General features: G+C 52.3%; 2 protein-coding genes across 3 annotated transcripts in view; one reads left to right on the top strand and one right to left on the bottom strand.

Moving 5' to 3' along the window:
- The first annotated feature begins 3,679 nt into the window (after window positions 1-3,679).
- On the top strand, window positions 3,680-6,241 carry CDK5R1 (cyclin dependent kinase 5 regulatory subunit 1). Its single transcript, XM_027445222.3, has one exon. It carries the CDS (start codon window positions 3,803-3,805, stop codon window positions 4,691-4,693), a length of 891 nt encoding a protein of 296 aa, XP_027301023.2. The 5' UTR covers window positions 3,680-3,802; the 3' UTR covers window positions 4,694-6,241.
- A 491-nt stretch (window positions 6,242-6,732) lies between these two features.
- Window positions 6,733-27,367, bottom strand: part of MYO1D (myosin ID) — a 156,922-nt gene continuing 136,287 nt past the window's right edge. For both annotated transcript variants that reach the window (XM_027445220.3, XM_072029076.1), the window contains exon 22: window positions 6,733-9,200. In XM_027445220.3, coding sequence (XP_027301021.3) covers window positions 9,044-9,200 — 157 coding nt within the window. In that variant the 3' untranslated portion in view covers window positions 6,733-9,043. The remainder of the gene's footprint in view (window positions 9,201-27,367) is intronic.

Here is a 27,367-nt window from a genome sequence, read left to right as displayed (position 1 = left end):
CCTAAACATGTGCTTTCCACTTCCTGAGGGATGTCAGAGTTAAGCAGGGACAAAGTTTTGTTACCGATAGGTGCCCAAAACAGTTAGTTTCATCTCTCCCTCTACTCTGAAACCCGAGACTTACTGACGGTGTATAAGCAGCCAAGTTTATTCCATTTGTACTGAAGCAAAAAACCCGAAATGTACAGACTGCTGGTTTATTTTTAAATCTTAAGTAAGGCCTCAGATCCCCTCAAAAGCAGCTCCACAGTGATTTTCCTGAAGGCTTTCGCACCTGAGGAACCTGCTTCAGAATTGTCATTGTGCTGTGCTGGCCCAGACTGACCTCGTGCAGCCAAAAACTGAGAAGCTGCAGCCACTGTCGAGACCATTAGGCCAGTTTCTAATAAAGGGAACAGCGCAGGTTTCCCCGAGAGGCCTGCATTGCATGCTATTGTTTTAAAATAGACTAGATTTTAAATGTTTTAACTCTTCCCCCCCACCTGCATTGGTAGGAAGAACAGGTGAGCAGGCGTTCCCCGAGAACTTGCCTCCCCACAGAGCCGAGCCCTGGCTGGTGTCTGGCAGGGAGGCGAGCCACTGCTCGGGCGCTGATCGGGCTGGCGATGTTCACCTCTGCTGTGGAGCGTTTCTTTTCAGCATTTGATGTGAGACAGCTTGGCCCTTGTGGAATGACCTAGCGCAGCTCTTGCTGGGGAGCTTCCTTGTTACTGTTCCCAAGTAATATATGTGGGGGGTGGAGCACAGTGTATTCCAGCATGTTTCATTTTATGGTGAGATTACTAGCTAGGTTTTAATGCCATTTGGGCAGTGTAAGCTTCTGCATCTCTGTCCTGCTAATCTTTATTTTTCCTTTCCCCTCTGTCTCCCTTTCCACGTTTTCTTACAAAATTTATATTTTGTAAAAGGATTCTGTTTTATCAGGAAATATTTTGCCTTCACATTGAATCTTAGACTGGCTGATTTTTCTGCTTTCTGTTCACATTTTAATCTCTCCAACATTTTTTTAAACTTTCCATCTCATCCAGTCAGTCACTGTTTGGGTTTTTGGCACCATCAATATCAAATGTACAAACGGTTCTTGCTAACCAACACCAGGTATATCTGATGTTCAGATGAGTTCCAATAAAATAATTTTTTTTTCAAAATCTGTCTCCTGTCTTCAGCTGTTGAGGCAGGTGAAGTGCATGTTTGGTGCAATTGCTCTTTTCGCTTAGGGAAGGGTGGCTTGCAGCACAAGCTGTGCATCTGTCCAGAGCTTATAAAAGCACCTTCAGTGATTTCTGAGACAGAGTGGGACAGGGGACTGTGTTTCAAGCAGCATCACTGAAGTTTTATAGATTGTTACCTGTGCTTACACGTTTGAGTTTTACCAAATGACGTGATCTTTTTATTACTATTGAGGTGAAAAATCAATTACACGTGACCTCTTACACCTTGAAAATGCTCTGATGCTGTATTATTGGAGAGAGTCAAACTGTGTGTAACAATGCAGTAGATTCGTGTTAAGGCTAGAGAAGATCTTAAGACTTGGTTGAGCTGTTACAAAATCCTACTTCTCACGTGTGAAGCTCGTGCCTCCATCCCTGACGCTGCCTGGTTGAATGGATGCAGGTCTGCATCATCCAGGAAAGAAACCTGGCTTTTACATGAAGGCCTCAAGTGCTGGGAAGAGTTGGCAAACCACGGGGTCAGTTGGCTGGCAGAGGGTTCAGACCCACTTTTCCACTGAAGTGCACGATGCCCCAGTGCTGGTGCCTGCTTTGCTTTCCTTGGGTTCCAGCACAGGCTCTCTCTGCCTTGTCTGGGGCCCTCCCAGCTGCCTGCTGGTGGCTGCGATCAGGCTGCCGTTGCCTCTCTCGGGTGAAGGAAGCTGGGCGTCTTCACTTTCTCCCTGTAAAATGTTTTGGAGCCCTTCTTCAGCTCTCACGCTTGAGCCGGGGTGCTGGCGTGCTGCTCACCCCCCAGGGGCTCGCTGTCAGCTGTGGCCTTGGACCGCGCAGTGTCAGGATGTTCCCCTGGTCCCACAGCCCCCACATGCCTCGTGCTGCTGCAGGACTGGTGCTCCTAGGCAGGAAAATGCAAAGGACCTAACTCCTGGTGTTGCCTAAGGCGTGGGGGGAATGTGTTCCTGGATTTCTTGGTAGGTGTTGTTTTTTTGTTTGTTTTTTTTAACTATAAATATCTCATAAGGTATTTCCCAAAAGCTGCTCTGGCCAGTTCACTGTAATGCCACTGAAGTGGCGTTTTCCCCTGGGGGTTCTTAGCTGTGGATGTGACTTGCTGATTTAGGTTGCTGATTGTAGGTGAATGAGGGGAAATTCATTCATGGAGCCTGTGTGTGTGCGGTGCTTATGTGCACAAACAAGGTGCTGAGGTGAAGACAGCACAAAAAGGTGGAGATCTTGCATGTGTCCTCAGCGAGGGCGCTGTCCAGCTCTGGCCATCATCTAAAGGGTGAGGGAAGACCAAACCAGCAGCTAGAGAGCAGACAGGAGGAGCATGGCAAGGGGTTTGGGGCATGTGGCTGTGGGGCCGCTGTCCCGATGGCACACTCATCATTCCAGCTCTCCGAGGGAAGCTGGGCTTTACTAGGCATCCGCGCACCTGCCTTCCGTGTCCAACCCTATTAAAACTGGGGCCAAATGATCTCAAAGGTTAAGCCTTGTTAAACCCTTTTAGCTTAGCCTTCACAGGCTTGACTTAAAAACCAGGCTTTCACATGAAGGTGTGTTTCATGCTGCAGGGCTTCGGGTGATGTTTTTAACAGCCGGGGGCTTTCCTGGTAAGAGCAGTGCCCCTGGGCCTGGCCCTGCACAGCCCCAGTGCCCCTCTGCTGCAGGAATCCTCTGCAGCTGGCTGCGGGGATGGGAGGGCAGGAGCCCACCAGGGACCAGCTCCTCGTGGATTTCCTCGTTCCTGTGCAGAGGGGGGTGTGTGGGGCCTGGCTGCAGCACCGTTGCTCTCTGGCCTGGGGCCTCGCTGCGGGTGCAGCTTTTCCAGCCCCGCCCGGCATCCTGAGCTGCTGCACGGGGATCCCAGGTGCGACCCTCGTGCTGTGAGCTGCGGCCGTGGGGCTCCGGGTGTTGGAAAAACCCGGGGTGCTGGGGGGGGGAGCAGCTGGGGGGGTCTCAGGGCCTTGCTGCCTGCTCGGCACCGCCCAGCTCCGGCCCCGCCACCGGCAGCAGCAGCGGGGCCGGGGCCTCGACCTCGTTTTTTTTCCGTGCCCTCAGCCCCAGGTGCGGGGTTCGGGGGCCGCTCACCCCGTCCCTCCCGGGGCGCGGTGACAGCGGCTGCGCTGCCCCGGCACCGCCTGCGGGCGTCGCTGCGGGGCCGGCCCCGAGCTGCGCCCGGTGCTGGCGGCGGCGTTACCGGGCGGGGCGCTGGGCGCGGCCCCGGGCCCGTTCCCCCGGGTTCCCCCCCCCGATCCCGGGGTCCCCCCGGGGCTCCTCCCCCGGCTCCCCCCGTTCTCGCCGCCCCCCCCCCCCGGTGGCCGCACGTGGCGCGGCGGCGCCGAGGGGGCGCGGCCGGGGGCGTGGCCTCGGGCTGGGTGGGCGGGGCCTCCCCGCCCCTTTTCCCGCCGGCGCGGCGGGCGCACGTGGCGGCGGCGGGGCGGGGCGGCGGGGCGGGGCGGCGGGGGCGCGCACTGCGCCGGCGGGAGCGCGCGCGGCGGCGGGGCGGGGCGAGGCGCGGCGCTGAGCGGCGGCGGCGGCGGAGCGGGCAGCGAGCGCGGGGCCGCGCCGGGGCCGGGGCCGGGGCCGGGGCCGGGGCGGGCGGCGGGCCCCGCCGGGCGGCCGGCGCCATGGGCACGGTGCTGTCGCTGTCGCCGAGCTACCGGAAGGCCCCGCTGTTCGAGGAGGGGGCGGCCACGGTGGGGCACTACACGGCGGTGCAGAACAGCAAGAACGCGAAGGAGAAGGGCCTGAAGCGGCACTCGCTCATCTCCGTGCTGCCCTGGAAGCGCATCGCCGCCGTCTCGGCCAAGAAGAAGAGCTCCAAGAAGGTGCAGCCCAACGGCGGCTACCAGAGCAACGTCACCCACCTGAACAACGAGAACCTGAAGAAGTCTCTCTCCTGCGCCAACCTCGCCACCTTCGCCCCGCCGCCCCCCGCCGCCGCCGCCGCCGCCGCCCTCGCCTCGGCGCAGAAAGCCCCCGCGGCCGCGCCCGCCGCCGCCGCCACCCCGCGCCGCGTCGTGGTGCAGGCGTCCACCAGCGAGCTGCTGCGCTGCCTGGGCGAGTTCCTGTGCCGCCGCTGCTACCGCCTGAAGCACCTCTCGCCCACCGACCCCGTGCTCTGGCTGCGCTCCGTGGACCGCTCGCTGCTGCTGCAGGGCTGGCAGGACCAGGGCTTCATCACGCCGGCCAACGTGGTCTTCCTCTACATGCTGTGCCGGGACGTCATCTCGGCCGAGGTGGCCAGCGACCACGAACTGCAGGCAGTGCTGCTCACCTGCCTGTACCTCTCCTACTCCTACATGGGCAACGAGATCTCCTACCCGCTCAAGCCCTTCCTGGTGGAGAGCTGTAAGGAGGCCTTCTGGGACCGCTGCCTCTCCATCATCGACCTCATGAGCCCCAAGATGCTGCAGGTCAACGCCGACCCGCACTTCTTCACGCAGGTCTTCGCCGACCTCAAGAAGGAGAGCGGCGCCGAGGAGAAGGGCCGCCTGCTCATCGGCCTCGACCGGTGAGCGCCGCCGCCGCCGCCGCCTCGCCCCCGGGGCTGCCCCCCCCCGACCCCCCTCCGATCCGGGACCGGGGACCCCCCCCGACCCCCTCCCCAGCCCAGCAAAGCGGCGGCGGAGCGGAAACCTCGCCCCTCCCCCCCCATCTCCTTCTCCATCATCCCCCTCCCCAATATTCCCGTCCTCCGGGGCTGGCTCAGCTCGGCTGCAGCGAAACCGGGTGGGGAAAAAAAAAAAAAAAGCAAAAAGAAGGAAAAAAAAAAGAAAAAAAAAAAAGCCCAGAGGCTTGCGGCGGCGGGGGAGGGGGGGGCGCCCGGGGGGAGCGGGGCAGCCCCGGTCTGGCCCGGCCCCGGCGACAGCGCGGCCGAGACAAAGAGCAGGTAGGGGGGAAAATGGGATAAAAAAACAAAAAATTTCAAAAAAAAAAAAAGGAAAAAGGGCAAAAAAAGCGACCCCTGCGGGCCCCGCCGGCTGCGGGGGGGCGGCCGCCAGCGGGAGCCCGGCTCCGGTGCGGGAGCTGCGGGCGCGGATGGGATCGGAACGGATCGAAATGGATCGGATCGGAACGGATCGGATCGGATCCGAAAGGAACGGATCGGAACGGAACGAAGCTGTGAAGGGCCGGGCCGGGCCGAGCTGCCCGGCCCCGGGCTGGCCCCCGCCCCTCCCGCCCCGTTATTTATTTTCTTTGAAAAGACTCGGATTTCTGAGTGGGTCTGGGGTAGGGAAATAACTGCTACTGTATCATTACATCAATGTGAAATGTATTGTTCCCATCGTGCACTGATCATGAGTATTGTGTAAGGATCTACTTGAGTGTGCAAGCAAGGAAAGAAATCTACATGCTGCTATATGAATACTTTTAGAACAAAAATACTAACCTACGGGGGAAAAAAAAAGGAGAAACCCTTCTTTATTCTTTCATTGTTGCTTTTACAGTGGTATTGCGCATGCAAACAGAAGCATTTTGTGTCTTCAAAAAAAAAAAAAGGGAAAAAAAACACAAAAAAATCAAAAGAAAACCTTACAAGAGATGGCTGTAAAAATTACACCCATGCACAAAGACCCGACACCACCCCGATACCGCAGTCTTGAGCCGGTATTCCCTTATCAGGCCTGGGGACTGATAAGTTTTTTCTTTTTTTTTTTTTTTTTCTTCGTGTGCACAGTTCTAGTTTAGTTCTGGTCCATCGGTCGTTAAACATGCAAGCGAGAGGGAGGAATGACGTGCCATTTCTTTTTCTTTTTCACTTGAAACTCTTCATCGCTGTACATTGGAACCTGCTAATTATACATGTGTACGTACGTTTTTTTAGTGCAATCTCTTCTGTAGATCTTTGTTGACCAAATTGGTGGGTATTGTTACTTATTAATTTATATTTGTCTCATTTTGTATGTATGTGTATAGTGCGTTTGTAAGTATGTGTGGTTTATAACCTGACAGACTGTGTCATGGGGCTCAGTGTGCCTGTAATTTAATCCCCTCCCCTTATTTTTATTTATTTTTGTACTGTGCTGATTAAATAAAATGCACTGACCATCCATTACACGGCAGCGTTTCGTGGCGGAGTCTTTTCTGCAGCGACCCGTGCGGGTCAGACGCCTTCCGTGCCCGCGTCGCAGCGTTGGAAAATTGGATTTGCCTTGACGAAGGAGGGGTTTAATGCATCAGCTGCGCCCGCGCCTTAATCGCGTTAATGGCACGGGGGTCACCCTGCCACCGGTGGCTTCGGTACGCGGTGTGGGCTGAGCAAGCAGTGGGGCTGTCCCGACGCGGCTGCCAGCAGAGCAGGCGTTTGGGGGCGAGGGGACAGGCGCAGGACGACGAGAGGAGACAACGGCGCCACTGACAGCAAAACTGGACTGAGCCGGGAGCTGTAAGGTGCCGAAGGCTCCCTGCTGCAGCACTGCCGCCCCGTGAAGGTGAACCGTGGGTTTGAGTGTGCCGAAAGGGGCCTGGAAACTCCACTGCCCTTCCATGCGTCAGGAGCATCGTCTTCCCCGCGACGCCTTACTGGTCAGAAACGGGCACCACAAGAGTGGGATGCAACTAATTGGTCTTTTATTTATGACAGTGAATTATGTAAACAAAAACCCAGGTCAATGATAGTAGGTTTTTCTGCTTTTTTACACATTAAAATATCAACTACTTAAAAAAAAAAAAAAAGTTCATTGCATTATCGCCCCAGGCTGAAAAATCAAAATTCAATTTAGAAATAGTTAATTTATGGGAAAAAAAAAAAACAGGAATATATATATTTTATATATTTATATATATATATAAAACCAGAGCAGGAACAGATAATATATTTTATAAAGACATTTTTCATCTCATACAATATTGCTATCTCATCTCATAGCATTAGAAATTTCCTACACACGCGATTTATTGCTGTCCATCATGATTCAGTACAACCATTTCGTTGGAGGGATAGTGTATAAAAGTGCTGATTAAAACTCCTGCCACTACCTTGCCTACGGGTTAGTGTCACTAGGGAGGCTTTGGGACCATTAGATACAAAAAGCGAGAAGTGCAAATAGAAAGGCACAGCAATGGCGAGGACTTTCCTGCTGGCGCTTCCTCGGGATGAAGGCAAGCACGCTCTCCTCCTGCCCAGGTGTGGGATGGCTTCAGCAGTGGCACTGCTGCTACTGTGGGGCACAAACTGGGATTAGGTGGCCAAGGGGCTGTGGGGGGCCCTGGGTGGTCGCACTCGGCATGGGGCAGAGGGCAGGGGGCATGGGACATGGTCGGGAGCTGGGACGTCGCTGCCACAGAGCTGTGGGGCAGCCTTTGGAGGGTGCCTGGTGCTTACCAGCTCTTGGAGGGGCCTCTGGAGGCTGTGGGGCAGCCCCCGTGTGTGGGATGCTGCGTCCCCGAGCAGCTCCCTACAAGCAGAGACCAGTGGCTGGATGTGGCTCCAGGCTTCTGGGTTCTGGTCCCATCAACCTCAGGTCTCTGGCAGTGGTTGGGGATAAAGGCTGCCCCTGCTCCCCAAGGCCACGGCATGGGTTCTGAAGCATTTTATTTAGGGTTCGTTCGGTGCGTCTGATTCCTAAAAGCCCAGAGCTCAGCTGCACCTATGGGGGTGCATCCCAGGGGCTGCAAATCCTGACCTGACCAGCAGCGCCAGGACCTGGTCTACGGGATCCCAACAGTCCCACAGCTGCCTCCGCTCAAACACCACCTCCACAGCCTGAGCTACAGCTCGCTGGCATTAAATAAAAAGCCTGGCGGGGTACCTGGCACAGAGGAGAGCTGGTGAAACCACGACCCTACGTAAACACAAAACACCAAGAGCGAGGTTAGCCAAGCTCTGTGCATCAGCTAACGGTGATGCTGGCCAAAAAGCCGAGGTGATGGCAATGGGGCTGCTGACACCCAACCAGGAAACTTCGAGGAAGGGCCCGGCCTTGCAGCCGGGTCTGTGCTCCTGCCCTGCCAGAAGCAGCGGCTGCTTAGTGCAAAGCGGGGCAGCGCTGGGCCGGGTCCATGGACCCTCAGGCCCCTGCAGAGACCCGGCCAGTGCTTCCTTACAGCCCTCACCAAACTTCACCACTGGGGATACCAAGAAGCCATGGGATCACATGAAAACTCTGCAAGGCTGCTGGGTCCAAATGGGAACCCGCTTTGGTCACTGGAGAGGGTAATTAAGGCACAAACAATGCAGATAGATAAAAAAACCCAACACCTCTGCACTGTGAATCCCACTCCCCGTTGCGCTGCACTACCCGGCTCCCACCACCTTGCCTCTGTGCTCCTGGATGCCAGCAGGGAAGCTCTGAGCTGCGTGTCCCCGACCAGCCCAACTCCGTGCGGGGCTGGGGGAGCGCCGGGCGGCTCCTCGGCAGAGACACCAGCCCTCCTCTCCAAAGGGGGCTCTGTCCCCATCAGGATGTGGTGCCCTATCACCAGGCTCCTTCCTGAGCCGGTTTCTTTGGTTCCTCCGGTGGAGGCTGCAGAATATTGCAAAACGACAGACAAACACAGAAGGGAACAGGGGAGAGGGCTGAAGAATCAACGTGGGAAAGGGAGGAGAGGGCTAAGTACCGATAAATGCTTTTTTGGAATAATTCAGATGCACTTTCCTGATACTCTGGCCTGTTTTGTAAGATGGTGACAGGCCACACTGGCTGTTTTAAGCCTTTGTTGCATATGGTAGCAAAACCCTCTCCTGAATGTGGGTTTGCTAAACCTCTGGCTTTAGAGATCTTTTTGGGTGCATGACTGTGTCACAGCTGAGCATCTCTACGTGATTCCCCTTGAAAGATCCAAGGCACGGGGAGGGAGACCAAGGCCCCAGTCTGTTTTTCCTCCGCTCTCTCCCCAGGCTCGCTGCGCCGGCGGCGTGGATGCTAATTCCCTGGCACGCAGAGGATGAAACCGGAACGATGCTTGGTGAAATCCGGCTGGGATTGGTTAATCTTCGTTTCCACGGAGACGGTGCATTTCCGCCCGTGCAGGCTGCACTGCACCGGGTTGGTGACGCTGACTTGCAGCGCGCGCTTCTCGCTGCAAGGCAAAGGGAGAGGAAGCGTCAGCGAGGGTCAGGCCGTGCTGTCGGGTCAGGGCACGTCCTGCGGCAAGCAGCGCAGAAAGCCTAAAACCAAGGAGGCCCCCGGCCTCTGGGCCTCGGCCGAGACCCTGCCTGCCCCTCAGCAGAGGGTGTCCCACGAGGGGCTTCCAGCAGCGGGACCAGCGCCGCCGGGGGGGATTCTGCTTCATGGCCAAAGCAAAGGCTGCAGAAGGCCTGGGGTCTGCTGCCAGCTCTGCCACCCACTTGCTGAACGACCTTGTGAAAAATCCCTCCCGTCTCTAAAATTAGAAAAACAGCAAGGGCATCCCTCGTTCCAAGCTTGCAGATTACAAATACAGCTTAATGTAGCTCAAAGAAGCACAGGTTGTTATTGCTTTTCCTGCCGCACTGAGGGAATTCCTCGACAGCCCGACAGACTGACCGGCAGCTCCCGGGGTCAGAGCGCCCTGCTCAGAGGCAGGGACAGGACTGTGTCACTGCAAACCATTCCCAGTTTTTTTAACCCTTTAACCCAGCTTTGTTACTAAAAATGAAGAAATAAATTCCACATGAATTGAAGAAATGAAGTCCACAGCAAGAAAAAAAAAAAAAGAAAAATGAAAAAAAAAAAAAAGAAAGAAAACAACCCTGGCTCCCCAGACAGGCAATTGGCACAGAGAGGAAGGGTTCAGTGGTGAATCCAAACCCTCCAACCAGCCATGGCTGGCCTGGAGCTGAACTCCCAGTGCTCATGTGCGGCTGTGCTGGGGCCACCCCATCCCACATAGCACATTTCATCCCACATAGCACGTTTCACACATAGCACAGGGAAGATGCTCCTGGGTGCAAGGAGAACTTGTTCCAGCACCAGGCCCCTTGCTGGCCTCTGAGGAAGGAAACAGGGCTCCGAATGCACCTCTAAGACCCATCTGCACGTGCTGGGCCGTGGAGCCAGCTGTGCCAAGGGATGCTCATGACCAGGCAGACCCTGCTGTGCAGTGCAATGCCCATGGAGATGCCACGGCCATCAGGGCCACCAGGAGAGCTCCCTCGCTGCCTCCAGGCAATTCACCTTCTGCTGCCATCCCCTCTGTACCAGAAGGGAGCAGGCGCCACGGAGCAGTGGAGTGAAGCAGCAAGAGAAACGCCCTGTCCCTGTGAGCCCCGCTGGCCTCGGGATGCAGGAGAAACCCAGGAATTTGGCCTCTGGGAGAGCCTCCTGCAACTTCACCCATGCTTCAGATCCTGCTGAACTTCCAGCAGTTCCTAGCACAATATTTAGGGCTTTGAAGACTCAGCAGCATCAACTCCACTGCCTCTCACCATGCTCTGAACACAGCATGGGGGATACGCTGGGTTTCTGTTCTGCGTATTGGCTGTGCTTAGCTCACAGACATGGGGCTTGCCTTGCTTTAGCTGCTGCAGTATTTTCAGTGATGTGGCGTAAGCCCTTTGAACCGCACAGACTTCGATTCCACACCACTAACGCAGACTGATCAAGATGCATCATGCCCAAAAAGCAGCACTTTTATGCAGTTCACCACTCTTAAAAATACGGAGTGGTTGTTTTGTTTGGAGAGGTGCTGGCAGGGCAGCAGCACACAAAGCCCTCACGTTGTCCCAGGTATTTAATACTTATTTACTCTTGCCGCAGTGAGTTGAGGCTAAAATCCCTACTTAGTTTGCTATTTTTACCATGTCTTAGCAGAACAAGCCGTATACGCAGGAGGGCCTCTTGGAGATTCCTGCCATCGTGCGCTTGGCAGGCAGGGTTAGCATGAAGCGTCTGTAGCAGGGCTAAGTGCTGAGGTCTCCTCTCTCCTCTCCTGCAGCCCTCACCAAACCGCAGGTAAGAAGATTGAGGTTCTGCAGCCACGAATAGTTCAACTCTGTTGACCCTTCTGCACAGCAGTAAGCCAGCCCAAGCCAAGGGAGAAGAATGTCACCCAGCTGAATCTCAACCACAAGCAGGACCAGACCTGGAACTCACGTGTTCCTGGATGTATTTTGGGGTCTGTGTTTGGGCAACCTTAGGCAAGAAGCTAAACGTCTGGAGGTGTCAGCTCTTGCTAGAGAAAGAGACTGACTCCACTAAGTACATGTCTACATGAACTAACGTTGTCCTGGGATACTGGACTATGGAGGAGATCTTCTCTCCATGCAAAATGTCTGTTAAGTGCATGCTCCTCTTCCTCCCCATGTTTTCCAGATCCCAACATGATCCAGATCCCAGCATTTACTCACACTTCATCACATGTTGCTCTTCATGTGAGAACAGGTTTCAGCCTCCAAACATTTTGTTGGGAAGCAGGACAGCCCTTGAATGGCACCCAAAGAACCCTTTGCAAGTCCAGCGAAGGATCACAAACCCTGTCCTTGGTCTTTCCCAACAGTGATGCAATGCTGAACCCTGCCACCAGCTCCACAAGCAGCTCAATGTGCTGGGACCTTCCGTCCCTTGGATGCTGTTCCTGTGCTAGGTCAGTCCCAACAAAGATGAGGTTGGAAACAATCTCAGCCTGGTTCCTGGTTCATCAGTTACATTTGCATCACACCTGTGGGTGCAGCGGCAAAAAGGGGAGATGGCAGATGCTGGCTGTCCTGGAGTGAGATGGTTCATAAGTGTCCAAAAGGGAAGGAACAGCTGTCAGCATCAGCCAGTAAGCTAAGGTAAAGATATCCCAAAGCTCAGTGGCACAACTTGATTTTAGCAGATAGCACAACTGGGAGGACGCTTCCCAAGTTCCTGCAGAATTTGGGTCACAAAGGGATAGGAAGAGTCTGAGATGGAGGTGGTCCAGTTCCAATCCTGAAAGTCCAACGAAGCATTTTGAGGGCAACACACAGTGAAAACACCCTGTGGGGAGCCATCGGTGCTCTGCAGGTCGAACTGAGCAAGGAAGTGATGGCAGCAAAGGCTCAAAGAGACAAAGACTTCAAAGAGACAAGTCTCACCTCCGCACAGCCTGGGGAAAGGCCTGAGTTCTCACTGCACAATCCTGTCCCACTGTTGTCCTCTGCTCTTCCACCTCTCCACCTCAGTAAGACAAATCACGGTCAGAAAATGGGGTTGTTGTGGTGAAATTCAGGTGGAAGAATGCTTGCACTATTACATTTCAAGCTTGGAAACATAAAACTGGTCTTTGTCTCGCCATCCCTGCTGTAAGTCCATAAGCATTTCCATGGTTGCTCGGATTTGAGGAACATTTCTGAATTTACAAATTGCATACTAGTCATCCTCTGGCCTGACAACTTAAAGGAACACCTGGGGTTTGCAATGAAGACGGAATATTTTACTGTCTCCAGGTTGGTGGGCAGAACTGAATGGGGTGTTTACTGCCAGCCCCCTGCTGAAGGCACGGTCACTGTGCAGGGAGCTAAGTGACAAGCCCACGGTGCTGGAATGCAGCGGCAGAGTGAAGAGCTGAACCCAAATCCTCTGACTCTCAAGAGTTGTCTCTTAACCCCCACATCCTCCCCAGCACAGGACGTGTGTGTGAGCTTTAGCCCCACGGCCAGTCGCTCCCTGCAGCCTGTGCACACAGATCCACCTGATTCTACGTTCCTGCCTTGGGGTCAGGTGCGGTTTCTTACCGAGAACGGCTTCAAAGCCAGCTCCTGCGACCAACACACAGCTCCTGCTGGGATGCTGTGTTCTCAGTTCAGGAGAAGCCCCCTGACCTCCTCCTTCTGCTTCCACCCCCACCGCAGCCCATGGAGGTGCTGCTTCTGCCCCAAGGACATCGGCCCCGCAGAGCCCCCCAGGGCTGCCTCCAGCCCCCTCCGCCTGCACAACAGAGGCTGTTCCAGGCATCGCCCTCTATTTTAGTAAGTCCTTAATGGGCTTCCAAGATGCTCCTGGCATCTCTCTTGCACAGGCACACATTTAGGAGACCAGGCACACAACATCAGGGCTAATAGAGCCATAGATCCCAAGCACAGCCCTGCCTCTGAGCGCAGCCCCATCGGAGCTGCTTTATGGCAGGTTTGGCTGCTCACCAAGCCCGGACACAACCCGAAAGCTGACGGAAGTAAAGTCAATTAGGACAAAATGATGGATGCTGCTGCTGGGCAGCTTCTGGGAAATAAAATTACTTATTTTTAACAACTATTCCATTAGAAGAGGCAGCGAGATGCAAGTGCTGGCTGAGAGCCTGCTGGGGAAGAAACGCGAGCCCCCAGCACCCAGGCAAGAAACTGAGAAGGTGTAAAGTACAAACGGAGAGCGCCTGTGGGAGGCAGGATCTGGCCCGGCGAGGAACCGCATGGTCATAACGGCGTTAGCACCACGTGAAGGCCTCAGTGGCTTGTGACCACATTGGTCTTTTCATACAATGGTCCTGCTGGGTGGAAGCAGCCTCTCCCTCGACACGCTGCTCCCAGCTGGTTGTGTGCAGGGGCCTCTCTCTGCTACGGGGCTTTATGGCTCAGCGAGCCCTGCAGGACGCATGACTTCTCTCCCTTCACCTGCCCCGAGCCATCCTCGCACGCAAACTGCCTTTATCAGATTACTGCCCCCCGTCTGTGCTGCGGTCCATCGCCCTGCACTTGTTAGAGATGCTGTCGGGGAATGGTTGGGGCAGTCGCTGCGTGAGAGCAGGCGCGCGGGCTGAGCACCGCGTGCGTGAGCAGCCACATCCTGCAGCCAGCGCGGCGTCAGGCGTCCAGTGGGAGCTGGTGAGACACCTGGGCAAACGCCGGCAAAAGGGAAACCAGCAGAGAAGGGATGACTCAGAGTGGAAGCAGACTGCTGGCCCATGAAATATGAGAGTTTTGACTGAGCATTTAATCTAGGACCTCAGGGAAAACACAAGCCAAGTAGCGCATAAATGGCCACAGACATCTGTCAACATTGTTGATAGTACAAAAGCATCTTGTCTCCAGTAAGTGGTGGGGAGCAAAACGAACGGAGAAAAAGAGTGGAGAAAGATCAGAGGGAGTTTCTGCAAAGACAGCGGGCAGAAAGTTAAATCAATGTATTGTTAAATAAATGTTAAACACACAGGATGCTTAAGAGCAAACACAGATGACTTCCAACATTTTGCAAGAACTGTAATAGGCATAGAAACGGCGCGAAGCAGTAGTCGATGTGATGCCCTTCACTTAGCCGTGAACGCGCGCGGTGCCGGGCCGGCAGTGCGGGGGCCCTGGGGAAGCGGCAGAAGGGGCAGGCGATCCGGCCTGCGGGGGGCACAGAGGCAGCTGGGGCAATCGAGGAGTGTGGAAGAAGTTCTGTTCAGAAATCAAAATTTGGACAGAAGAAGGAAAACAGAGTAAAGGGAGCATCTGATTTTCATGGCAGGGATTTAAATGAGGTGACTGAAGCATGCTGTGCAGTGTGAAATGAGGGCTCGGCAGCAATAAACCCAATGTGATGTATTTCAGAGGGGATTTTTTTTAAATGGGCAAATCTTTCTAGAACTCAGATCAAGGCATCTCCTCTGGAAGGAGTCATCACTGCGACTACTGGGCTAAGGCTTCATGACAGCATGTGGCTGCAAACAAGCTGCTGGGGAGCATTAGGAGCAGGATGGCAAATCCTGAGCAGCTGTAACACCTGATGTAAGTCAGTGCTGCCGGCTCATCTGGCTACCGGGTGCAGTGTTTGGGGGGGGGTCAGAGATGAAGAAATACAAATGCTCACAGATGAAGGGAGGCTATAAAAAAGTAACCAAAAAAAGCAGCAGCTATATTCTGCATGAAGAAGATACGTAAGAAGCGGTGATTAAAAACTAGAGAGGGCTAAAAAAAACAGGCAGCTCTCAAGTCTCTGTTTCTACTAAAGTCCCTACTTCCAACAAAAGCCAGAAAGCCAAACAGCAAGTTTGAGAATTTCGAGGTGGGTTCAAGCACATTCCCAGGCAATGTGCTACTGCTGTGGGTCACTGCAGCTGTGCCACTCACTGCTACTGCGTGGCACAGAGGGGAGAAGAAACAAGCAGGATCTAAAATGAGATTGGACACAACATTTACATATCTGAGTTACAACAGGTGTCGTTTGTGGAAAAGATAAATGTCTTCTGCAGAAGGGCTTATAGAGTGCTGCCTCTGCAGGCTGTGTATCTGGCAGGGAGGGACAGGGTGTATCTCCTCTGAACACTTGTGGCTTGCTGCAGCTTGCAGGACAATGATACTGGGTATTTGGGCTCGAGGGAGTGGGTGGTCGGAGGAGCTGTAACACCACAATGGCTTCAGTGGTACAAAAATAAGAACAGCTGGTCTTGGCACGTACAGGCGTAGAACCAGCACCAAGACTGGATGTGTGTTTCGTATCTCCCCCTGTGTTGTCTGAGTCGCCCCGTGCACAGGACCAGCACGGCGGGCACCACATGCCAACAGCCCTGGGGACACCTCCCTGCAGGGGGAGATGCGCCCTGTGCAGAGTCTGCGGCGCACTCCGGCACGCTGTGTCCGCTTGCTCCCTCTCGGGGGGGCCATCAAAGTGAAGTGTGCATGGCTTCAAAGCCCTGGGTCCCACTTCCAGAAGAGATTTACACGCTCGGAGCATAAATTTCCCTAAGTAAGACTTGGATGATGCCAACAGCATCGGCCCTGTGACTCCTTGGCACACTTCATCCTTCTGTGCTCTGCTCGAATTCCCACTGCTGGGACCTGACATCCGAGGCAGAAACACCTTTTCCCATCCAGCTCTCATTAAAATACACTGGCTCACGTAGCTATGGGAGGTTAAAAGCTGTGATTTACTACCTTGTGTACCCGAGAAAATAATTTAATGTCCTCTTTGCCTCCTTGCACTGCATGCAGGGCTGTATGAGTGCTGACAGTGAGAATAAAGGAAACCTCTTCTCCATGCTGCCAAAGGGGCTTATGTTTTTTGGAGCACCCCCAGAGCAAGCCAGCGGGCTCTACTCTTCATCCCACAGGCTTGGTGCCCCAAGGGGAGAAGCCCAGGGTACGGGGATGAGCTGGGACCCATTTTTGGGTGCACATCACTCCTCCCTGCTCAAAGTTCAAGAGCAGCCGGAGGTGTTGGGGACACGTGAGCATGGCAGGCAGCATGTCACCCGTCTGCTGCTCGCCCTACGTTACTTGCACGTGCACGGCAGGGCTGTGACAACTGCCTGAACCACAAAGGGTTTTCACAACCTGCCTTGTGAAACAGTCCAAGGTCTCACGCAGTCAGAGCCAAGCATCAGACAGCCAGGGCGCTGTTTTCTCACGTGGGTTCTTGCTTTTAGGGACCCAGCACTATTTGCGTGGTTGGGCTTTTCTGAGCAAGGTGGCCTTGGCTGGGATTTGACAGGTCAAAGCTATGGAGGAGAGAGAATACGGAGCGGACAGACACAAATAAAGGAGATCTCAAGTCAGGATCAAAAGGCAGATTTCCATAGCCAAAGGTCAGAACAAGTCCTGCAGGCATGTTAATGCCACCAAAGGTCAGCTGAGTTAAATGTGGCTCTAGCTGGCCATTTCTCAGTAATTTTTCAAAATTATCCGCAGTCAGATGATACTCGATACCCTGTGTTTTTTTTCAGCCTTCAAAACTAACAAATGTTTGCGGCTTATTTCTAATGCACTTCTGTACCACGTGCTCTGTGTTCAGGCAAATCACACAGGAAGCTGGAAGACGCCTTTTCAAAGGCCATTTTTAATCTACGAGAGAATGACCAGGCTAGAAACTGCAGTCCCTATGGTGCCACTGACAGCGCCGCCACTACCCTTGAACAGTGGCTTTAAATCTTCTCTGGCTCAGACTTGCCCATGTGTCATTTTCCTCTTCAGCTCATGCTGACATCTATTTACCACTGTAAACCACAGAGCCACTTGTCTGAAGTTTTGGGAACCGTACAGTACCACATATTACAACATCAGGCTTGAATTGCGTCAGCAACTCTATTCTTGCCATTTTAATGAAAAACAAGATTTCTTAATATCTAAAAAAAATGAATATTCTCAAGGGAGAGCATTACATATGTCCAATGCCACATAGCAAGGCAGAAGAAAAGCCTGCTATAAATACTCTGGTCTGTTGGCACCCAACCAGTGCACTGTCTCATTCCTTTTATTCATGTCTAAACCATAAAAACTGCTCTCCTAAGAAGACAGCAGCTGCCATAACACGGATGTGCTTTTTTCCTGATGCGTCTGTGGCAGATCCAGGTATATTGCTTCCCGTCTGGCTGTCGGTAGTGCCTGAGGAACAAACCTAGTCCATTAAATGATTCACTCTCTCATTCTTAAAATGCATTTATTCCTACTTGAACCCAAGGTCAGGTGGTCCCAGAGCAGCACAGGCGAGTTGCAGTTCATTCTTTATTTATTTAGTAACTCGGGCATTCGTGCATCCATTCCGACTAGCCAGAGAAAGCTTTCCGGAAAGCATCAAGCTGTAAAATATTTCCATCTCTTCCAGCAAAGCCAGCTGATTCTCCTGCTCCTGGGCAAAGGAGGGTCCCCACGGTGATCGGGGGATCCCCATGCAGGGCTGTACAATTACGGTCCATGAGCACAATGTCCCAGCCCAACAGTCAGCCTTACTACCCAGGAGGATGGCACCCAACGTGTGCATTTTACTTTGGGAAAGCCCCGAAAAGTGTTTTTGAGACAGCACTTTGGCTGCAAGCAGAAGGCATGGTGGGTCCAGCCACCTGGAAAATGTGATGGAGCAACATGAACTTAACTACCTGCATCAGGTGAAATTCAAGGAAAGGATTGTTTTGTCGCAGACTGTGGCTTTGCTCAACCAGCAGCATGATCGTTGCTTCCCATGTGAGTGTGGGGATGGGGGAGATGCACATCAGGAACCTGAGCTCTGCTGCAAACCATGCCCTGACCTTGGCACCTGCTCCTTCTGGTGCTTCCCAAATTCTGTTCCTATAGAAGCTGAAAAATTCACATGTGCACTTCAAAAGGAGAAGGCTCTGTCTTTTTTCTCTTCTTGTGTCTTCAGCATTCAAAGCCTGATGTAATTTATCCCTTACAAAGCATTCACTAAAGCTGGCCAATGGTTTTCTGGTTGAAAAATGCATTCACTAAGTAGGGTATTTCCTGGGAAATCTCATCAACAAAGCGGCTTTCAAAAAAAAAAAAAGCAAGCAGCACATGCAGTGTGTTAAATATTTTATTTTCTCAAGCATGCAAAGTGAATGATTTCAGAGCCCTGTGTGGGTGTGGAAAATACCCATTCCAGTGGGTAATGGAAAAGGTGGCTCCCAGCCACCACAGGATTGCCACCGAAGTGCCCAGCTGCCAGGGGCCATGCACAGACAGGGGTTGCTGACCTAGCACCCTAACAGGAGACACCCCAGCATGCTGCACTGCTGGCTTAATTGCTCGGGGTAACAAGGACATGCCTGCTCCAAAATCCACAGAGCCACTCCTTCACCCCCAGTCCCTGTGTGCAGTTCAGCACTGCAGGAGTTAAATTCACTCCAGAATTCCGTGTATTTTGTGCTCTCTCTGAAGCTAAAAATTATAAATTTTACATGAATTCTCCCACATGCTAAAGACTGGCAATAAGCTGCTATGTTGCAAGATAAGGTGAAGGAAAGTAAAAAGAGGGGGGAGAGCTGCTGATACATCTGGGGTCTGCAGCATCCCTCTCACATGGGGAAAGGTGCCTGAGTCGTCTCCATCTCCCCACATACCCTTGAGTTTGCAGCAGTAACAGGAGTGTCTTTGGGGGCTAATGCACCTGTACCTGCCTTGGAAAGGAGTGGAAACCAGCTCTGGTGCATAATTACGGAATGGGTGTGCTACTTAGGTAGGAAACAACCTTTAGGAGCGTGTTACATCCTCGCAGCCTGGCTCCTCCCTGCCCACACGAGGCAGGCACGGATGGCTCCATGTGCTCTGCAGCTCCAGTTGCGTTCAGCTTGCCTTTGGATGAGCATGGAGCTGAGTTTCCAAGGCTGCTGGTTACCTGTGTTACAGCTGGGCTACAACACGGGGATGTCTTTTACCACTTGACTTCATCTACTCAAACCGTCCCGGTTCCTAAACCCAGCAGCTTTCCCTTGGTGCAGCACAAACGTACCAACTGCAGCTTCTTCTGAAGTCTCCTTTTAGCCACATTTTCTCAGCTATTCTGAGGCCTGGCAAAGCTTTTGAGAGTCAGCTCTCATCCAGCTTTCTACTTTAGTAGAATCAAACCTGGCCACAAGATGCTTGAGCGTTACATATTTTATGAAAAACCACTGTGCCAAAAATATGATTCAAAGTCCTTGGCTATAGACAGGGTAAAAGCACATCAACTCCTTCACGAGGTTACGCCAAGAATCCTGCATTACAAATGCACCAGCACATAAATAAAAGACGACCACTTAGGAAGATGAACGCAGACCGGCTTCCCATTTTTGACATCATGGGCCTTGATCTCTGCACAGGCTGAGAAGCAGCAGAGGTGCTTTGCTCTGTTCTCTTCCCACCGCTGGTCCTCACCACCACCCAGCCAGCTGCTGGGCTCCTCGGCTCATCACAGAGGCACCCATTTGCCACATCCGTCCCGAAAGGAGGCTCTTGGATGCTTTGGCAGATGCTGTTAAAATTCTGCAACCTGAATTTTTGAAGGTTAAGGAATTTATGCGGCTACAGAGAAATTTGGAAAAAAGAGAAAAAAGCAATCTAGCGTGTTTCAGTCAGGTGGAATGCATCACGCACCTCCTGAAAGAATTTGAGGTCAAGGCTTTGATGATGAAGATGATAAATGTGGGATTCTTCAGCTGCTTACCACTCAAACTTACAAGGGGACAACGATTTCCTTGTGTCAAACAGTGGTCAAACAGTTGAAGACAAGCTGTGTGCATTAGGTTGGAAAGCCATGCTGCAGCAAAGTGCTGCTGTCACCCTGTCAGCACAGCCACAACCCACAGCCAGCCCGACGGAGGAGCAGCTCCGCTTCCCCCACTACCACGTGCAGGGCTGTAATTCCAACAGACACTTCTGAAATCGGCAGGCAGAGGTCTGCAGTCACAAAATGGTGGAAACTGCCACTCAGCCTCACGGAGATCACACACAATTACTGTGAAAAAACAAGTGCAGAGGCTTTGGAAATTCTCTCCTCCTTTTGGGTTCCTTATTCTTTGGGACCAACCTGTGCGGGTGAGGTGAGGCTGCTGGGCAGCCGTTAAATATCGGTGGGCTTTTTGCTTGGGCGAAGCTGCACGCTCGGTTTGCCAGTACCGGCTCCGACTTCACCCGTGATGACACTGGAGCTGCCAGCAGGGAACGGAGCCCTGAATAGGGCCGGGGAGCAGGGCTGCAGCACCGTGCTGCACCGAGCCCGTGGCTGGCACGGCGTGATGCCTGGCACAGCCGCCCCCAAATGCAGCGTGGCCAAATGCAGCGGCCCCACTGTGTCCCCAGCACATCGAGCTCCTCGAAGCCAGGAATTGGGTGGGAGGTGGGAGGGCCCCGCCGTCCCGGGGGGCACCCAGGGCCCCATGCGGGCAGAGCTCCTGCAGCACCCTTCGGCCGGTGCGTGTGTGCCAGCACAGAGGGGGTGATGGAGAATGGCTGCTTTTAGCACCACGGCTCCCGGTCGCTATAGCAACCTGGATATTAATCATCCCTTCGGATGCTTTGCTCCTGCCAGCCAACCAGGGGCTGGAGCAGAGTACCGAGAGCTGGTTTCATTTACTGCCTCCCGCGACTGCGGCTCGGTGCACCCTATATAACCCCTGTAGAAGCTAATTCTGCATGAATTCCCCTTCCTACGCCGCCCTTTCATGAGGCTGTTTTGAAGTTCCCTGGGGATAGTCCTGCTCGCCTGCAGCTGCCATGGCAGAAGCTGGTGCAGAGGATGCTTGGGTGTCACCAGGACTTGCCTCGTGCAGGATGAGGGGACAGCACGCTGAGGTGCCGGTGGCTTCCTGGGACCACTCTGCCCTGCAGCAAAGCTGAACCAAGGCTAACCCGAAGGAGATTTCTGACACTGAAGCCCATTCCTTGGCCACAGGCATAACCTTGCTCCATCAGCAAGGGCTGCTTCTCCTCCTCAGCTCCTCTGACCTGGAACAGCTGTGCTCAATCCTATCTCTCTATTTCCAGATCTGATCTGAAAACCTCAATTTTTCGCCCTTGCTTATATTGCTTAATAGAAAAAAAGAGAAATTAGCTAAAGCTTCAGGGGATACAAGAGCGCCACAAAAAAAGAGGTGTTATTGTGCTGTGTTCTATTGCAGCTTTTCTCCCAAGGAGAAGCAGCGTTCCTGTTCACCCTGCCTGTTTGAAGCACGATTTTATCACGTAGCATCTGATGAAAGGTCACAGTTTTACAGCCAACCAGCACTGCACGAGAACATTTTCCCCAGTGGTTCGGGCAGGCAGCATCACAGCTACTCAGCCTCAGGTCCTTTCCAAAAGCACAATGCAAATTTTTATCGAAGGCGAGTACGCAGGGATGGGGTGTGCTCAGGTCACCGTGCCCAATGTCGGGTGAGTGAGGAAGCCTCCCCTCCCCTCCCCTTCCTGGATCCACAGCGCCACGTCCAGCTGAATCCTTCCTTTCTTAATGACAGGCTTTTAGCCTCATGTGGAGGAGTCTGGCTGAGGTCTCCCTGCTGTTAAAAATGCCTCTCTGTACAGCCAAAACAAGAAGCATTTAAACATAGTGATTTTTATTTATTTTTTTTTAGCACTGTTCCCCTTGGGAGCTGTTTGACTGGGATTGGTGTGGCAGCGAGGACACTGCAGGCAGTGGGGTATTTTCTGCAAACACCCAACCGTGCCAGGTGCCTCCCGAAACAAAGGCGGCTTAAAACCAGTACCAGACCCTGCCAAACAAGGCAGGGAAGAATCATTAGCCAGCAGATGACAGACAGGAAGGGGAAAGGTAAGCAACGAGTCAGAGTGACTCAGGGCACGGACCTCCTGATTGCTCCATCGCACTCAGGTTTTAGTTTTTGCAGCAATTGCAACTTCCCTGCTATTTCCTGGGGGCAGCAGCACACCCAGGACCTTTATGGGGAGCCTGAGGAGATAACGCAAGTAGGCACTGCTCAAAAAGGGATTTTAAATACAAGGCAAGCTCAGAAGGTCAGAGGGAAACTGAGGAGCAGATCATACCAAGGGTGGTACTACTGAAACAAAACAAGATGCTACAGGCACGGGGTCCCAGGAACAAGAAACCAAGCGATGGAGCGCGTTGGTGCATTTTTCTTTTTTGTTCCCACCTCCCCACACGCTAACAACAGGGGCCCGGAGGCTGACAGTATATTAGGGATGATGTTTGATCAGGTTTACAAACATCCTTAGGATGTCAGGGGCTGGCGCATCTTGTCTGCACTGAAATTCCCCACTAATGCTGCTAGTTAAGTTCTTGAGAAAATTCAGCCCCTGTTTCTCAGCATGGAAAGGCTAAAAGATGGGGACGACCAGAGATGACCCAGAGGAGAATTTGGGTTACAGAAAAGAGAGTAACAGGCAATCGTGGGGTGGGCAAGTTGAGGAGGAAGTGGAGGATTTCATCAACATCAGGAAGGAAGAAAGAAGATGGCCTGGCCTCACACGGACAGTGCCGGGCTGGGAACAGCCCTGGCTTCACCTCCTGCGGCGTGGCTGAGGCTGCTTCTGCCAACGCCTGCACCTCTAAAACCGAGCAGCACAAAATTGTCCATGTGGGAAAGCCAGCCACGGTACTGAGATCACCTCTGTACCCACACTGCAGCATCCCACTGAAATATTCTGTGCCCGATCACAATTCAGGCGTGATTGAGTCGTTGCTGTTACGGGGGAAAGCACGGGGTGAATCAGGTTTTAAGTCTGGGGAGAGCAAATGATGAGGTTGATTTCATAAGAAAGATTTTCCTTCGATCATGAAATTTAAAAGTCACAAAACAAAGCCCTTCCTGCAGTGCACACTAGCATGGAGGTATTTAAAAAGAGGAATATAATTTTGGCCTCCTGGTATCCTCTCCGAGGACCAGCCACAGTCAGATTAGCCTAAACCAATGTGACAGCCGACCTGCCATGAGGTTGGTATCAGCCACAGGCACTCCCCAGGAAAAAGCAGCGAGCTGAAAAATGTAACCCTGTGACTAATGATTAAAGGCAGCCTACTTCTCTACATTTCAAGCCAGATGACTCCTAAGAGCAGCAAGCTTTCACCACGTTTCCTTAATATTATGGATTGGCGATGTCCTGCAAAGCATCAAGAACACATCTTAGAACCAGGACTTAAGGTGCACGTGGAAATTGATTTTTGTGATAGCAAAATGACGGGCGGGGTTTTTAAGTGGACCTCGTATTCCGAGAGGTGGGCAGCCAATTCACTTCTATGATTTCAGGAATGTTTGCCAAGATGTTCCAGAGAAGCCTTGGTACCACTTCTGCTGAGTAAAAGGCTCTGAGGCTGCAATCCCAGAATAAAAAAGCTGGCACTTCTGCTCCACTTTGTTCTTTTTTCTTTATTCACTGATACATTAGCACAATTCACATAGGCACGAAAAAGGCAGCTTGCTGTGAAGAGAGACAACTACATCTTATTGAAATAACTGACCTATTTCTGCTATTCCTTTCCCTAACTTATTCAACGAGAAGTTTGGAGTTACAGAAATAGCTGCAATAAGTGTTGAATCATGGGAAAATGCTCTTCCTTGTTTTAAAGGAAGCCTTAAAAACAGGTGCATAAGCAAAAAGACTTTTGCTTACAGACATGAAAAGTTCAGAAGGGAACACACACTGCCGGACTGTCTCAGGAAGGGGTGATTCCCACTGTATTCAGCAATCCCATTTTCATTGCAACACCACCTGTTTTTCATTTCAGGCTGTTACGTGACTCCTCAGGAGGACAACACCTATGTGTGCACAGCACAGACATACACACTAAAACGTCTGTCATCGCTTACCCAACCCGGAAACACAGCAAAATCCTATTGTCTAAACATCCAGCTTCCTGCTCAGTAGGGTGATCTCTGCTTTGGAAATCACGGTCTGTATCAATTTTACAGCAATATTACCGCCCCATTAGGCGATCCTGGGAGCACATTGCACAGCTGATGGGAAGGCGAGGCCCAGGGAAGGTGCAAGGGATGCTTCAGCCTGAAGGAGAGGAGCACTGTGGAGGGTGGAGAGGGGCTGCAGGAGCGCTCGCGACCAGACTGCGAAGCTGCCGGCGCGCTCCGTCTCGCTGGAATAAAAACGGGTCTGTTCCAGAGCAGGCTCGGGATGCGAGCTTTAGAGCTGAGACACGTTACTAGGCACAGTAAAATGCTTTTAATTACTGTCTGGCACAGCTCGCGTTCTCAGCTGCAAAAGAATTGATCCTTCTTCCTATCTTCCCATGCAGCGTCGGGTACGGTTTTCACTTAAATGCTATTTCTGTAGATGTGCCTCTTCCCTTCCCACCCCCGACCTGCTGCTTCGTGCAGATTGGAGCCGATGCCAAGGGCTGCAATTCCTGGCAGTGCCGTTACACCACTGCCCCGCAGGCAGCCCTCTCCCCGGCCAGGCTCTGCCATGCACCACCACGCTGCAGGAAACCAGGCCTGGCGGCCTGCGGGGTCTGCGCGGCCTTAGGCTCTGACAGATCTCTGAGTACAGGCAGGTTTGGCAAAAGAGAGTTGTTCTATGAATAAGCCATGCCAGCACATTTCCTTAGCTTTGCAGTCTATCAGGGATACTAATCACTTCTTGGGCCTACGGCAAGCATGAAGAATAACTAAAATTCCCATGACAATACTGAATGCTATTTTGGAGGTACCAAACGGTGCTACACTCACCGTGATCATTATCCATATTTCATGCCTCAGTATTTCAGAGGCCATGCTAACAGAAATCAGCAGATTTACACATGGCACTGAAAAATTTGCTACATCAACCAAATGACTGCAAAGCTAAAGCCATTAACAAATCAAATATCTACAGCTCAAGCATTCAGTATTAATTTACTTTGCTGCAGTCATTCCAGCTGAGCAAAATATCTTCCCCCACCCCAGTTTCTAATCAGCTTCCATCCTCCTCTGGGCTTACCAGAGTTAAATCTCTCACATTGCTCTCTGTGATAAATTGAAAAATTGAGCTGCGAATGGGGAAAAATGAATTGCAAAGCAAATGCTTCCACTAGTAATAGATTAACTCTTTGTTCCAAGGCTATCACATCATTTCAAGAGGCTTCCTATACGTTTTCTCAAGAGCCATTGCAGTGACAAGATAAGATGCCACCACTGTGAAATAATCTCCAGGAAAAGAACCATCCCTCCAGTCTCGAAGGTATGCCTGTGTGTGAGCTGGCTGTAGAGCTCAATGGTAGAATTACCAAAATGGCAAATTAACCTCTTATCTCAATATTAAACCTGCACGAGGACCCTCTTGCACTCATTTTAACCATTTTAAGTACCTTGCACTAACACCACGAACAAAGAATATTCTCCAATGCAATTTAAAACCTGCATCTGAGGATCTCGGCTTTTGCAACAAACTTTTGTTTGCAAACTACAGAGGTAGCTGCTAAGAGCAAATAAGACAAAAAAGATCTTTTTGCGAGATCTGTTCTTGGTCTCGTGAGTCTCTCTTCCTGCACACAGCTGAGCAAAGCAGTCTTCTTCCCCTTTGCAGTCCCAGAGCTTCTCCTTTCCAGCTTCAGCAGCTTTAAGCACCGAACACGCTAACAGGAGAACAGCTGACTACATCCAGGCATCCTTTAATTCAGCTTAGGAGCTACAAATACGGAGATAAGTCAGAATGACACGGCGGTCAGATCTCTTCTTAAACTAGGATGTGGGCACCACAAAGCGTGGAAACCAAAATCCCAACACGAAAAACCAGAGGATCAATGGGAGCGAGCACAGGTGGGATCCCTCAGGGAAAAGCGCCAACGCTCTTCCCAACCTTGTCTGTCCCGGCCCAAATGGCTCCTGTACGGCATTCAGCGCATTGCCTACCTTCATGCCAAGCCGAGGGCTCTGCATCAAACCAATTCTGTGTCACTGGGTGCACTTCCAGAGATCGCAAGTAGGCTGGGTGATCAAAAGAGTCTGCCTGACCTTGAGTTCAGTGAAGGCCCTCCTTAAGTCATGCACATTTCTCTGGGGCTAAAATCCTGCCACAGACGCTGAGAGCCAACAGGCTTCTTTGGATCACTCAGAAACAGAGGTCACAGCAAACCTGCTGCTGCCAAGTTCAGCGTGGCGCTGCATGATGCCTAACACCAGCTACTTAGCGAGCCAGTCTGCACAAACCTGCCTGAAAATGACCAGTCAGCTTATAAATCCACTTCTGTCCTTTTGTGTTAGCCCTGCTTATACGCAGTGAGGTCAAGCTCCCTACGCATGTCACCAAGTAGCAGGTCCTGATGCTGGAAGGAGATAAAGGCTCCTTTCAGCCCTGTGTCTCCCAAAGGTGCCATGCACTTGAGTCTCTTTCAGGCGTATGCATCTTCACATGACACATATTGAGGGAAAAGCTAGCTACCTTTAAATTGCTGCACATAATTACCTCTGAATTCCTGCAGTACAAGAGAAACAGCTGGAATGACTGGCTGCATGTGTAAACACTTGTGACCAGGAGAAAGCAAGCTGCTGACAGGTAATTAAATGCTCCTGAGCTGGTGTAAACACTTAGGTCACTAATTGGAGCTGCTTCTTACTCTTTAGCTTTTTGTTTCTTTCCCTCCCACAAGGAACTGAGCTGTTGCCAGCAAAAGGTCAGCTCAACACAGGCTTATTAGTTCGGAGTTCTGTCCTTAAAAACAAAACCTTTGCTGTGGTTTTTCAAATCCTCCCTGATCTCCTCTGTGAACCCGCGCCCCCTGAACTGAGAGGTGCTGTGGCAAGAAGGGAAGGTGAGAGGCAGCCCTTAGGACGACATGGCTGGGACAGGGGAAGGACCAAAGTCTCAGGACCCAAAGGTGCTGCCTGGGAACGACTGGATTCCCAGCAAGCAAGGCTGCAGTCAGCCCCCGGCAGCCCACCAGCTTTCAAAGCTGGATTTTTTGGTATGTTATTGAAATTAAAACCAAGTTCTGATTTTGACTTCATCAAGGCGGTCACTGCTGCGTGCAGAGGCTCAAGCTGCCCTGACAGAGGAGTCCTACAAATATGACACAATCCAGGGCCCTTGTTTTTGTGCAAGTACTTCTGGTGAACACAAGCAGGGGCTATGAAAACCTGCCTGGTGAGCACAATGCCCTGTGACACCAAACCCATCCAACGGTAACAAGTGCTTCGGTATTTTCATGCCAACCAGCCACACATCCAACTGCTGA

Source organism: Anas platyrhynchos, chromosome 28 (genome assembly GCF_047663525.1).
Source record: "Anas platyrhynchos isolate ZD024472 breed Pekin duck chromosome 28, IASCAAS_PekinDuck_T2T, whole genome shotgun sequence".
Lineage (NCBI taxonomy): Eukaryota > Metazoa > Chordata > Aves > Anseriformes > Anatidae > Anas > Anas platyrhynchos.
The sequence above is the reverse complement of the archived record's forward strand: the minus strand, read 5'-3'. Positions and strand labels throughout refer to the sequence as shown.